The following is a 14,656-nucleotide window of genomic DNA, read 5'->3' on the forward strand; positions in this document are numbered from 1 at the left end:
TGTAAGAAGGATTTGGTTAGATATAGTTTAGTTCACTTAACTTTAATGGGACACTTGGTCACCAACACTAGTATTTCTTTAAGTTACGTGCATGTAACTGAATTCATCCACTAAAGCCTTTGTCACATGCACCCATATGGGGGTTGACCCACACATTTATCACTTAAGCAGCCCTAACAGGCTCTTTGCACAATGCCCAGGATTTGAAAAAAAAAGAAAAATCCATTTGACACGCCTGCATCTTACCTACTTCACCCTTACGTGTCGTCTAAGTTTTCACTACGACCTCTTGCATAAAGTAGGCCCATAGAAAAAAAACGAATATCAATGTTGTTGTCCTGTGGGCTCACAGAGCGGTCTAAAACCTTGATATTTTGTGCGTGCTACCTGCATGCCCTGTACAGGTTCGCCCATTTTTCGCCCGTCATGTCCACCCTTAAGGGCAATTGTGACTAAGGCTTAAGGTGTCAACAATCTGATTTTGACATTTACCCTTTAAGATTCATTAGATGTGCCTGAGTCTGAGACCAATCTGTACCTGGAAGTGGGTCTTATTCCAGCCGTCCTTAGTCAAAGCGTTTCTCAGATCCTTGTAACTCCACACTGTCTGCAGCACATGGGATGCTGCCTTTGTTTCACGCGCTGATTGACTAAGAGAGTAGGTGAAAAAAAAAGAAACAAATAAATAAAAGAAGAAGTTACAATGCAATTCAAGTCAAAAACTTCATCCAAGCCCTGTGCTTGTGCACTCCTCAGCACTGCTGCGATCAATCACTACATTCAAAGACGTTGTGTCCCCTGAAAGCTTGAGGTCCGGTTTTTAATTCATGACCAAAAGAGCGCACTTTTCCTTTCATTAGCTACCTCTGAGCCACCAGTATTAATTAAAAATGTAGGGGGGGGGAGGGGTGATAGAGGTGGATGGGGGAAGGGTTCACATCAAAGAAAGCCAATCTCATGAGCCTGAGCGGAAACGCGAGCATTTAGTCAGGGTTGAAAATGAATACTCGTGCCTATTAACAACCCCCCGTCTGATCAATAGACTGCCACACAAGAAGCAGCCTTTGGAAAGTGTTACTGATCTGACAGGGAAGTTGTGGGGCCACTCTAGCCAGTCCTGCAACATTTTACATTGTCATTTGAAGAAAATAAGAAAACAACAGATCTTAGAAACATTTTGTTTATTTGTAGAGGCTTTTCACCAAAATCTCCAGTGGTAAAAGCCTTCAGGTTCTGAGTGGTGGATGGAAATGCAGTACACATCAGACTGTTATACTGTGGAAGCTTTAGCCATTAAGACACATTTTATTGCCCTTTATGAAAAAATGAAAAGGCTTGTTATTTATCTAGCTTAGCAGTGACTGTTATGCTGAGAAATAATGCATTTTTGGAATATCAAAAGAATATGCTTCTGGTATCAACATATAAAAATATTTTTGCTTTATTAACTCAGCATAACAGTGAGGATGACTCTAAAAGGCAATTCATTGATTTAGAATTAATTTCACGATGCTGTTAAATAAATCCATGGAATAGTTTTTTTAAAGAATTGTTTGGTATTTTATGTCAGTTTTGCCATAATAATTGATCCCATAATGTGAAAAAGTTTCACCACTTTTTAGATTATAACAATAGTTATGGTAAAACTGTGCTCCATAACCGAGTAAAACCAGGAGACCTGGCAGCAGACATCAACGGCCAGAATGTAAAGTCCTCGACAGGAACCAGTAGTACCCCCATATTGCTCGAAAAAAATCTTTATTTTGACCCCAATTAGGGTTTTAAATTTTAATAAAAGTAAGTGTTATGGTTGAGGTAAGTTATTTCATTTCTGCTTCCGGTCGATGGTGTCAGGCGCCATCATGTCTGCAGCCAGGTCCCTCTAGGAAAACCTGGTTTGAAAATGGAAAAGTCTTTAAAGGTGATTAGAAAATTAATGGAACTGTGTCAAATACAATTCTGAAATTGTGAATCTAAATTTAATCAATTTACAATTTTGGCAATAAGCTACATTTTGGTGGGCAAATTGCCAAAAAAAAAATTTTTTTAAATGAAAGTCTTGGGAAACAGGTTCCAGTAGTTGAACACTTTCAGTTTAGAAAAAAGTAAACCATATCCTATTCCACCTGGTCCTGTTGATGGCAACCAGCTTCTCAATGGCCTGGGCCTGGATGAGCGAGCGGGCATTTTCGGAGCTGTCTGTAACAATCTCGTGTATAGTGTTGAGGATGGCCACCACAGTGTCCTCCTCCAGGTTCTTGGCCGGCCGCTGCTGTCCGCTGGGCAGGTTGCTCACCAAGTCTCTCATGGCATAGCTTCCTGCATGTTAAAAAAAAGTTAAAAAAAATTGGCAAAAAACACAAGACAAAAGAAATGTTTTGACAAGTCAACAAATTCACAGTCTAAATAAGGTTCCAGTTTTCATAAATGCTATTAAAAGACTTATTAGTTTAAATCCTTTTCAGATATATTTCTGGGGGAACAAATTAACTTTACATACTTTGGTTTTTTTTTATGACCCATAAGGCCGGAGATGTCATTGGCAACACCTAAATAACACACGCTCTTTGAACTACCATAACTCCTTTACGTGATTAACAACACACAACACATTACTAACATAAAGTGTTGCATTATAGCGCAAAGCCGCTTTTTCTTTGTGACAGAATCAGCTGATTTATGTTGATTGCGTAAACATTTCATTGCTGTAAAGTGTTGCATATAATGGCAAGGCTGCTTTTCCCTGCTTCAAAATCTGCTGGAATCACGTTAATTACGTCATAAGGATAAAGAGTTACGGTAGTCACAAAAATGTAAACATTAGAGCTAAAGCTCTGATGTAAAGGGTTAAAAGGAGGAACTCAAACTTATTTTGCTACATTTGATTTGACAAACTTTGACTGCTGAAGCATCTTTTGAGCAACGTTTTCCTATAAAGATCCTGCATAATCAGGAATGTCTTCCAGTCCTTCCAGCCCATTCATGAACCTCAAACCAAGTTAATGATGACACAAGACATAACAATGCCCTTCATTAGTATTAGTCTGATCTGTATGATAAAGTTTTGTACCAATCAGATCTTTGTTGCGGCGGTCAATGGAGAGGTTGCGTAGGGCGATGGCCACAGCTCGAACCACCTTGTCAGAGTCTGAGCGCAGCAGCTCCACCAAGACGGGAAGACCTTTCTCCTTCCGCACTGTGGCTCGGATGTAGTTGGACCACTGCAGGAAGAATGTATGCTGTGACCTCCATGCATGCACACTTAGCCTGTCATTCAGCTTCATGAAAGCTCCTATTCCAACTGTTAACTTCCCACAGTGAAAATATGAACAGAAATGTGATAGAATTTAAACATCAATGGACTTAACATCTTATTTTTTTGTGACATGAAATATTAACTTTGACATAAAAAGGGTTTATCTTTTAGCTCTGCAACCCCTGGAGATGTAATTAGGCAAAGGATAACCACAGATGGACCACTGGGTGGCAGTAGTTAGCAATGCAGAAACAGGTCAATAAAGAGAGCTAAAACAGAAGCTACAATATCCTTTCAGAGGCGACGTCTATCCAGCTCAAAGATTTGACATTGATGTGTTATTGAGGCCATTTATAGTCATCTAGAAGGATAAACAACCCAACAAAACTTATTTCACATCAAATCTTTAAGCAAAAAATCTCTACTCTTTAATCATTTAGGAAAACTAGATGAGTGAATCCAACAGCTGGATTAAGCTAAAATGAATGTGTTTTTTAATATATTCTTAATAAGCAAACCAAAAGGGTCTAATGCTACTAGAGAATGAAATTATGGGCTAAAGAGAAACAGCTTTGTAGCAATACTGCAGTGAATACTGAAAAACACAGGTGGGGGGCTCATGCTTGAGGTGCTTAGCGTAAACTGGCACTTGGACAGCCAGCCTTTCCTGTTGATAATCTACTGCTGCCTGCAAGCCACACGGGCTCTCTGCTGCTCAGCAGCTGCTGATTGGAGCAGATATCTCATTATACCACATAAACCAATCATAGTCCTTACAGTCAACGAAACCAGGAGGAAAGAAATCCAAAGTATTGTTGAGACTGCCAGAACCAGTTTCCCAACAATAGAGATTTGCTTTTAAATATTATTATTACAGCTTTTAATTAGGTTTACTTTGAGCAAAGTGACAGCTGAGTGGCACCACCTGGTAAAAGAAATCATCAGGAGATGCATATGTAGATGTCCCAAAACCAAGTTTGGAATCTGTCATTGTTCCATAAAAGTATTTATGGGTGATGTGTAATGACAATATGGCAGCATTTACACTGCATGGTTCAAGTGATCCAATTCCGATTTTTTCCTCTCATGTGGAGCAGATCGGATATGACCGGTGAACGTGTAAGCAGGAAAAAAACTCATGGATTCCGATTTTGTCAGATCGGATACAAGCCTCATTCATATGTGGAATTACATCAGATAAGAATCGGATATGCATTTGTGTGTGCCATGTAAGCAGACAAATCAGATATTCCCCAGTAAATGCGAGTCGTACGTCAGTGATGTCAACTCAGGACACCACCAACTGAGATCACATGACTTATTAAGGTGCTTTTGTGCGCTGATTTTGATGTTCGAGGACGGCTGGAGCCCCATCAGCGTGTTACCTTTCAGCCTCAGGCTTCGTTATTTCAGGTCCGGTCGGGACGCAAACGGTAACTAATCAAGCGGGACACCGTTGCTCTGCAACAGGCTAGAAGCCGTTTATTTCTTTGCTTGGATCAAACTGTTAGTACAGCACAATGTCTGGAAACACTTCCTCATTCAAAACTCAGAGAGAGTACATAAGCCGGCCGAGCAGCCCTTCTTTTTCCTCTCCCGCGCATCCTCTCTAGTGCGCCTGCCTCATCCCGGAGCGCCCAAGGCAACGCCTCTTCCGTCGCAGCGGCGCTCCATGAGAACCGCAGTCACACAAAGGTCCGAAGGAGGTCCGCAGAGGGCGGAAATGCTGCTACGTAGTCCTAAGAACGTCTACGTTTGATAGTTTCAACATTGCATAGTGTAAATGCAAAATTCGGATACGGGTCACTTTTAAAAGATGATGTAAAAATCGGATATGGTCAGAAAAGACCATAAGATAGCACAAGATAGCGCAAGGGTTAAAGATGGCTGCTACTTCTGGCACTGTGACCAGGTGCTGAAGGTGGCTGCCATGTTTGTTACCACTGCCATCAACCAGAGCAATCCCTTCAGCAATTAAGAGATAATATCATAATTTTAGGAGAAGGAGAACACCTACTTCCTCAATCAATAGCCCAGACAGGCCCGCTGCACACAGCAAATGACTGGAGTTTGTAGTGAAGGATTGGAGATAGGGGCGGCATGCATCGGACATGCCCGTTGAGGTAGGGGGGAGGTTTTTGAGGGAAAGTCACTCTGCAGGGCTCAAAGCTTCCAAGACATTGGAAAGGATTAGATAGGAAGTGGTTTATTTCAAGCAATTAACACAAGAATAATGCATAAAAAAGGCAATGCAGAAAAAAATTCATCTGCAAGAGAGGCAGCAAAGAAAGCTCTACAAAGGTTGTCAATTAGAAAGGACAAGTGTTAGGTGTATGCTTTCTGGAACTCGAAAACCTCCTATGTCCCTATGTACTTTCACTGATGATATGTTCAAGAAAGTGTATAACAAGGTGTGTGGCTGCAGGTAGAGAGGTGCTCATCTTCTCCAACAACAAGAAAGTGCTGTTTACATGAACTACTAGAGCAGGGGTCGGGAACCTATGGCTCGCGAGCCATATATGGCTCTTTTGATGGTCACATGTGGCTCGCAGACAAATCTTTAATTATACTTTTTTTTTTTTTTTTTCATTAGACCAGTCCTTCTCGGGCGCGATGCGATGCCAGAGGCGCGCAGTAGTAGCGGTGCTTGGAGAGCACTATCAATTTACTATTATCTATTATTTCACAGAGTTTGTACCACCCGGAAACCTGTGAATTGCCGTGCCCAAAACTGCGCGCTCCCGTCTCTGAGAAAGAGCGCGCAGTTGCGGGGACGGGATGTATGAAGAAGATAGCGGGGGGGGGGGGGGGGGTGGGGGGGGTGAAGGGGTTGTGGGGACCGGCAGCAAGGTGAATCGTCTGTCAGTCTGTCTCACATCTACAGAACATTCAGACCTAAGATCACGTTTAAAGTCTCAACGCCTGCATGAAGCAGAAACTCACCACGTACCAACCAGACTAGACCATCAGCAGAACTACCACGAGAAATACTCATCATTTATAAGCAACAGCATAACAATGTTATTAAAAAGAATCCACAGACTTATTGTACTTTAAAAATGTTGAAATTACATCAAATGCACACATTCATTTGTATATTTAGTTTTAAACATATTGTCGCGGACTGAGTTTAACTTGGCTGTTGGGCCGCGTTATAAGTTCTGGAGTTCATTGAACGCATCAAGCAGAGATCTGATTGGCCCTCAGTTCTGTCGCTCAGCCTGTTGTTAGGTAATTTGGACCAATGGGGTTCAGCTATGGGCTGAATAAGGGAAATGGGAGGGCTGGAGCGGGAGAGGGGGAATATAAAGTTGGGAGAAGCGCTCTCGTCTCGGCGGGAGAGATTCAGGAGTTGCTGAATTAATTGTACGGCGTTTGTTGCGGTCTACAGTAACCAGAATAAAGAACCTTAAAAGAGGTTAAGTCTCCGTGCCTCAGTGTGGGAAAGAGACGCTACATTATTGTATGGCTCTTTCGAAATTACATTTAAAAATATGTGGCGTTTATGGCTCTCTCGGCAAAAAAGGTTCCCGACCCCTGTACTAGAGGGTTCCTAAAGTTTTCTAGGTCTCACATTAGAGAATTTTTAGGACTTTTCAAGATCCCGTAGAGCAAATCTTAGGGCCTATCACACCAGAGGTGGAGCGTACTAAAGAAATGCTGCAAAAATATAGAAAAGTAAAAGAGTTGAATTATAGCAAGTGCACAGACTGTCTGACAAAACAGTCTGTTTGCTTTGGACTCACCATCCACTGTCCAGCACTGAGATTTTGCAGAGCCCCGGCAGCTGCCTCCAGGGTATTGTAGTTCTGGCTCTCCGTCAGCAGAGATAGGTAAAGCCTCACCACTTCTGGCTGGTACAGCAGCTCAAAGCCTGTAGGGGGACACACAAAAAAAGCAGAAACACCCCGGTTAACATCTTTGGCAAAAACAGGGCCAACAACTGAAGGAAGGTGCCAGACCGGCACTGAAGTTTATCTCAGTCCAAAAGAAGCTTCTCTTGGCCAAGCAAAACAGAGAAGAAAGCTGGATTTGAAGTAAGGCACCAACTTCTGGTGAGATTAGAAAATCTCGTCACATGGTGGAAAATTGTGACACAAATTGGATTACACGGTGTTGGGCAACTTCTTCACACAGCAACATCTTAACTCTGTTGTTTTTAAAGAAACACAAGACCGATGGCCAATATAGTTTCACCTACAACAAAAATAATGCTGGAAAAGCCTAATAATACCGGATAACACAAGGGAGGATGACAGATCTGACTGATCAGATTTGACAACACAAAAGCTACAATTGAAAGTTGCCAATTAAGGTCACACAGAGCCGATTCCAACTCTAAAGGAAGTTGTACTTTTTTCTTTGGCCGGATTCCTTACACTGCAGGAGGCATGGGGGACCTCAAGAAAACATAGTTCTTTGTTGAAATCTATTTTCTAAGCTCCCTGTGTTTCTATGAATCCCGTGAAGGATGTTTAGTCATGTCTTCTATGAGATTATATAGTAAAAAGATTAACTGTTTCATAATCCGCTGTCACTCACGGCCTTTGATCAACTCGTGCAGTTCACAAGTTAGCAGACGCTGTAAAACATCATATAACATCACCCTTTGCAAAATTACAGATCCTTTATTATCCTTTTTAACAGGAATCAAGACTTTTGAAATTATAGCTTCATGTCTTTAGGTTCAAAAATGTACTGTTTCAAAGGCTCCATCTCAAAATTATACAGAAAATGACACATACTGCGATGAGCATGTTTGATGGATGTCCATGTTCAGCAGACTCTGCATATTATGGGGTATATTAAAAAAATAAAAGCTGTGAAATAAGAAAAATAGAAAAAATTAAAGGGTGTTGTTCTATTTAAAAAAATCTTTGCTCTACAAACTGACAAATTAAGATTTATTTTTGTACCAAGGAGATAACAACAACACATACATTTAGCTTTGTGCCTCTAAATCCACACCTAACACATATAATTTGCAGAGAGCGGAAGCCTGGGTGACTTCTCGGATCATTTCCTTCCCTGTAGAGCTCCCCCCTAAGATCAACCCTCCAGAATGTGTGTAGGAGGAGCTGCCAGATTGGGCGAATGTTCGTGGAGGTGCTATTTGAGAAATCCTTAACCTATTTTTGGAAGAAGCAACCAAACCGAGAGTTTGCAAAACTCAGTTGTAACCGCGTGTTAAAATACAAATAAAATACAAATCACAGGAACAGGTTTCCTTAGAGGCAACACAAACCGGGGGGATTCTTCTAACCACACAAATTCTGCATGCGCCTCACATTACTTGAAGTTCTGGTGCACATTCAGCAGAACGAAAACCACCAGGGCTTGTTGACAGATGTCTAAAGTTTGCCCACATTCTAGGACCCCACCTTCTGTTTTAAAATCTCACTTAACATATTTCTGCAATCTTAGACTTCCTCAGTTTTTTTAATGCAAAAAACTCCATTAAATTACAAGTATAGTACATAAAACGCCCAAAACATAAAAAATTACCAAAAAAAAGTCAAACAATTTGGGTGATGCATAGAATTTCTATCCCACAGTTTTCTCTCAACATTCAAAACGGAGGGCTTAATGTCAGCAGCATGTCCCTCAGGTCCATGCTGATTAGTGCCGGCCAGTTTGACCGGCTGGTTGTCAGTTTGCACGGCAGAATTACAATTTGGGCAGTGAGATGAGCCGTCAGTGTGACATGACTCTCAGCCCTGCATCTGTGATGGACCAAAAACATGATTAAATTACTTAGATGTGATGAATCCAGTGTTGGTTCACTGGAGTGAGAGCTAGTGAACCTCTCAGATTCAGCTTTTTTTCGCTTAAATTATTAAATGCAAATCTCATGCCGTATTTAGTACCACCCTGATCCCCTGGAGTCGAAAAATATACCTCAATATGTATATATATTTTATTATATTTAAATATTCATATCTCAGAGGGGTTGCTGGAGAAGATAGCTGTTTTAAGGTAAAGGTTCAAACAGGATAAAAAGAAAGAACTGCAATGCGTGTGTGGTTTTTGCTGTTTTATGTATTAGAACAAAACAAACTGTGGGAGGGGTGATGCTTTGGGTTTGTTTTGCAGAATCTGGACAAGTTTTTGTCTCCAGACTTTAAAAAAAAAAACATTCCCGATGTTCCAAAGTATTCCAGAGTCAAAGGTGAAACTATTAGCTTGACAGCTAATGCCAGAGGAAAATGGGGTCATGCAGTAGGACAATGAACCAAATCAACAACGAAAATAATGAAAAGGAAAAGAAAATGAAAATCCGGAGATAAAAATGTTAAAAAGTAAAGACCTTGGCCTGCATAAAATGCCGTGGCAAGACCTTAGGAGGAAAGAGAATAAAAAGATGCTTTTAGGTTTAATGAACTCATACGAAATTGATGCCTTGTTTTTTTTATGTCGATGATGTGCCAGTGATTATGATTATTAAAGTCGAGATGAACCGATCAGGTTTTTTTGTCCCTCCTCCGATTCCAAGTCATTAGATTTTGAGCATCTGCAATACAGAGACCCGATCTGATACTTTTGCCACATGTTAAAAAAATGAACATCTTTAATAAACAGATCCAAGTTGTCCCCACTTTTTATTTTGTTCAGCATGTTTTATTATTTTAAACTTAAACAGAGCACTTGTGTGAAGTAGCTTCAACAATTAATTAAAAATAGTGTAACGATCAACAAGAAAAAATTGTTAACTAGTGTAAATAGGTGATAATTAGTCATGTGAAAAAAATTTGGTTACTGTAGCATTATTATCTTTGGAACTATAGAACATTTTTGATCAAATTTGATAATTTCTCCATAAACGTGAATGAATAAGAAGAGTATTCATAATTAGCGTATCTCAATGTAACAATTTTTTCGTTCAGATCACCTTTTCTTTGAACTTGCACTTTGTTGACAGTTCCTTGGCAGCTGTTTCACTGCTGTCTAACTGTCAGCAGCACAGAGAGCAATTCACATTAAAAAGAAACACAAACCTGATCTTTTTTCTTCTGAAATTTCTTTGTAGGTTGTTGGTTGACTTAAGACAAAACACAAGGGACCCTCTCTGTCAGTTTAAAATGATTACTTAGATAGTTATCGAGCTCGGAAACAGAATCTTTGAATAACTTTATCAAACTGTGTCTGTGCTTCTGCTCAAACTCGTATTTATGGCAATAAAACGTGATCCGATGATCCGACAGATCCGATGATAATATGCAGATTTCCAGTAGAGTATTTATCTGTAATAATTAGCTTGAAAGATTTAGCGCATATTAAAATAAGAATATAAAGAAATAATCTGATCGTGTGATACAATTGATTCTGATTTGAAAGCGCGTGATTGGATCAGGATATCGCTAATTAGAACTATGGAATCATTAAACCTTATTTGTTTTACTCCCTTATTTCTTGGTTGCGTCATGGAAATACAGTAAGTAATGTGCCTTATAACATGTAGGATGAATAAGAGCATTTGAAAAAATACCATAGAAAAAGTAGAATAACTTTTGTAGAAAAATAAAATCTGTTTTTTAATTTAAAAATTTGATTTTCAATTTTATTCGATTATTTTCTCTCTGCTTTCACTTTAACAAAAATTACAAATGAAGGAATAGATACCAAAAACCGTTTTATTTTAACATCTCCTTTGGATCTTGGCTCCAACACAAAGTTAAACTAAATAAAAGCTATAAAAATGTTTGTGGATCAATGCAGCAGATACTTTGGGAGCTACCGCTAACTTGAGCATCCCATAAAGAGAAATACTAGAACGCACTCGTCAGAGCATTTTTAATTAGCAATAGCCTTGAGACGGATTTTGCAGTGAGTGGTTTGATGTTCCAAGCTTGAAGTCACAACCCCAGAGACCAAAATGTCATTTTTGACTCACCTGCCAATTTGGCTGGTAGATTAAAAAAATCTACCAACCAAATTATTCCATTATTTCACAAAAAAAACTATAGGTGTTATTTTAAAAATGATTTTACACTAAATGAAAATAGAGAGGAAGTTACAACATAATGAAATCATCAGATAAAAACAACAGTTTTTTTCCTAAGGAACTCCTGTATTGATTTCTAATCAATCTTTGCTGTCTGCTTTTGGCGTTTTAACACTGTCAGTAAAAGGTTTTTTTTTGTTTGTTTTTGGTATCACAATTGAGTTGTTTCTGTTTTTTTGCGGAAAAATGCCCTCATGAGAAGAGGGATTTCAGTCAGACATCTGAACCAACTGGAAAGTCAAAATCAAACCTGCTTCGAAAACAAGGCCAGATTGACAGAAAAATCACTTTTTCATAATTCTGCCTCCAGTTGATTCATTTCACATTTAGCATTATAGCATCAGTGTGTAAAGACAGTGCCGTCTGCAAATCAACACTTTTTATTCAACTTTCTGTTGCTGCCATAAGTCCAACAGGTTTATAGTCCAGTTCTTTCTGGATCCTCTTAAAAATCCTCTGCTGCTTCATCAGCTTAGACCGGAGGCTAAAAGGCAACTCGCAGCAGGTGTGCTAATGTTTTTTTATTTTATTTCTCGAATATCGACTTTCCCAAAAATAAATATTCTAAAACAACAAATTCGAATTAATCGATTAAATTGATTAATCCCCCAGCCTTAATAGGTTGGTATTGGTATTTATTCTTTGTCCATAGCAGGTGTTTTGATACGTAAAAGGCAGAATAAAGAAGGAAAGCTCTTTTCATTTATTTGAAAAGCAACGAGATGTCAAAAAACGGCAAAAATCCAAAGCTAAATACAGACCTATCACTAAGAATGACCAAAAGCATACCAAAAGAACACTTTCTACTGATTGCAGTTTTCGTACAGGTAAAATATGAGTCATACCGCACTAATATTAAGAGATTACATTTTACATAAAACTTTAGACTTCCTACAGGAAGCAAAAAAAAGTCAAATTTAACTTAAAAATGCATTTGTTCTACAAATATGTTTGCATACTCTTTCCATTTATAAACCAGCTGGCAAACGTCCTTTAAAAACCACGGACCACATGCTTGGGCAAAGCAAAAGTACAAAAATATGCTATAAATTTAACATTACAGTCTGGCAAATATCAGAGCCAGCTTCCTGAGAGCTCAGCCCAAGTGAGTCTTTTTCCAACACAAGCACATCACACACAACTGTGGGCTTCTTGTGCGACTCCTGCAGAGTTTTGATATAACACCAAAGAACACAAACAGTCGCTCGGACCCAGCGCTGCCACACACATGCAGATACCAACGGGCCCAGCTTGTGCAAAAGGAGGAAACACTCCTGGGATCTGAGATCTTCCCTAAATGAGGCGATAAGGGAGGGAGCAGCAGGTTGTTTTTTAAAGCAAAAAATGATGGCGACAACTCTTGCAATTGAAGCGAAGCTCAATTAGCACCCCAGTACCAGAGATAAGAGGCATGTTAGTGCTGTGAAGCACGGAATCTGGGTTAGTAACAAAGTTAGATAAAAGCGATTTAGTGTTGTTCAGTGGGGAGCTGCAGCATTAATTGGGTTCAAGTGGCTTTGGAGTTTCCAGAAACTCAAGAAAATATATTTCAGTGTGACAGGATGGTAAGTAAAAATAGATTGGTGTGTTGGGTACACACTAGAGCTGGACAACACTGCCGAAACACTGAGTCATTCAGACTTGAATTTACAAGTTTACACATTGATTAGATTTACAATTCAGCACGACTTAATTAATTATGAATAAAAAGTTTCAAATTTTATCCATAGCAAATTTTGCTTGGTAAAGAAGGTTTTCACTCAATTAGTTACTTGAATTGAAGAAAGATCTTACATTTATTTATATTAATAACTAAATGAAAGCAGTTTTTCTCAAATAAATGTGATGCATTTGAATAGAATTTTCAAATTAAACCCTGCCCTAGTAAAGAAAACCTATAAACTTAGAAACTTAGTTGTGCTTATGTAAAAATAAACTATGGGTGTAATGATTCATTTAAACAACTATCCTGTATCATGATTTGTGGTTGCTGATACAGTTCATAAGCGATATTTGTTCATTTTGAACGATCCGATTGACTAATCACGATCCACAACATCTTTAGCCGAAATTCCACCAGTGAGACTCAGAGATAAATATCTGGGTGCTGAACAGTGCAGGTGAAGTTTTCAAAAATTCTCAGTGTTTCCACACACTGGACTGTAATTATGGCTTGATCACTTTTTGCTGCCATCCCATGTGTGTTTTGCAACACTTGGTCGTTTTTACATTATAGTAAAATAAAACTTCCGTGCTAAATCCAAATGGCATTTTCCAAAATGTATATAATTAATTCATTTAATTTTGACTACTGAGTTTTAGGGCCACCAAAAAAAAAAAAAGTAAAGTGAGTGAGTAAATCTTTATTTATATAGCACTTTTCTCAGAGAGCGACTCACAAAGTGCTTCACAATGTTAAAACAATATAAAATCAGTAGCGAGACCCAAATAAACACACAAAGGCATATAAGTAAAACAAACAAACACGCAGAAGTGAACACAAGTAAAAGTCAGCTAAAAGCTCTCCTAAATAAAACATCTCAACTTGAGCTTTAAAACACTCGACTGAGTCAATGTGCCGCAGAGACAGGGAGAGGTCGTTCCAAAGTCGAGGAGCGACTGCCTGAAAGGCGAAGTCTCCCCTAGTTTTAAAACGAGTTTCTGGAACACATAAACATTTTTTATCAGTGGACCTCAAGGTACGTGCAGTAGTGTAGGGAGTTAAAAGGTCAGAAATATAGTTCGGGGTTTGTCCGTGCAGGACTCTAAAAACTAAAATCAAAATCTTAAAATCTATTCTAAATTTAACAGGAAGCCAATGAAAGCAGAGGGGTGGCATGAGTGGGCTTATTAGTTCCAGTTAAAAGCCTTGCAGCAGAATTCTGGACCAATTAGAGACGTTTAAGAAAAGTAAAGTTACGAGATTAAAGTTGAAGTGCGCAAACAGTGCAGCAAGGAAACACTACGCAGCAGAGCAGACCAACTAAACTTAGTTGAACAGGTAAGCTGAATGTATATTGATTGGAAGCTCATTTGTTTGATTTATTATTGTTTAATTTATTGATGAGTGGCTTGCAGGATCTCTGCAGCCCGTTGATGAAGACATCGGTATCCCTACAGCTGTCCACTTCAATCCTTTCTTCCTCCACCAAAGACAAGATCTCTAAGTCTGTGTGACGCTTCAGTTAAGGAGGAGCACTTTTTGGTATTTTCAACGTTCTAATGCTAATATAACAGACTATTTTTATCTTTGTTGTTTTATGCTGAAACGGGATGTTTCATCTGGAGGAGGGGCATATGAAACATTGCTTACTTCCGCAATGGTCTTCTGCGCATGACAGGTTAATGACGTCAGGTGAACAATTAACTTCTGGGTATGTGAATGAAAGGAAAATAAA

General features: G+C 39.1%; 1 protein-coding gene across 42 annotated transcripts in view; it reads right to left on the reverse strand.

The window, feature by feature from the left end:
- The window catches only part of arvcfb (ARVCF delta catenin family member b), a 265,441-nt gene that overhangs the window by 10,678 nt on the left and 240,107 nt on the right, over nucleotides 1-14,656 (reverse strand). For all 42 annotated transcript variants that reach the window (XM_078952635.1, XM_078952629.1, XM_078952628.1 and 39 more), the window contains 4 exons: nucleotides 7,003-7,130; nucleotides 3,071-3,221; nucleotides 2,127-2,319; nucleotides 539-650 (listed from right to left, as the gene is read on the reverse strand). In XM_078952635.1, coding sequence (XP_078808761.1) covers nucleotides 539-650; nucleotides 2,127-2,319; nucleotides 3,071-3,221; nucleotides 7,003-7,130 — 584 coding nt within the window. The remainder of the gene's footprint in view (nucleotides 1-538; nucleotides 651-2,126; nucleotides 2,320-3,070; nucleotides 3,222-7,002; nucleotides 7,131-14,656) is intronic.

This window comes from Oryzias latipes, chromosome 9 (genome assembly GCF_053564925.1).
Source record: "Oryzias latipes strain Hd-rR chromosome 9, Olatipes_Hd-rR_3.1".
Classification (NCBI taxonomy): Eukaryota; Metazoa; Chordata; class Actinopteri; order Beloniformes; family Adrianichthyidae; genus Oryzias; species Oryzias latipes.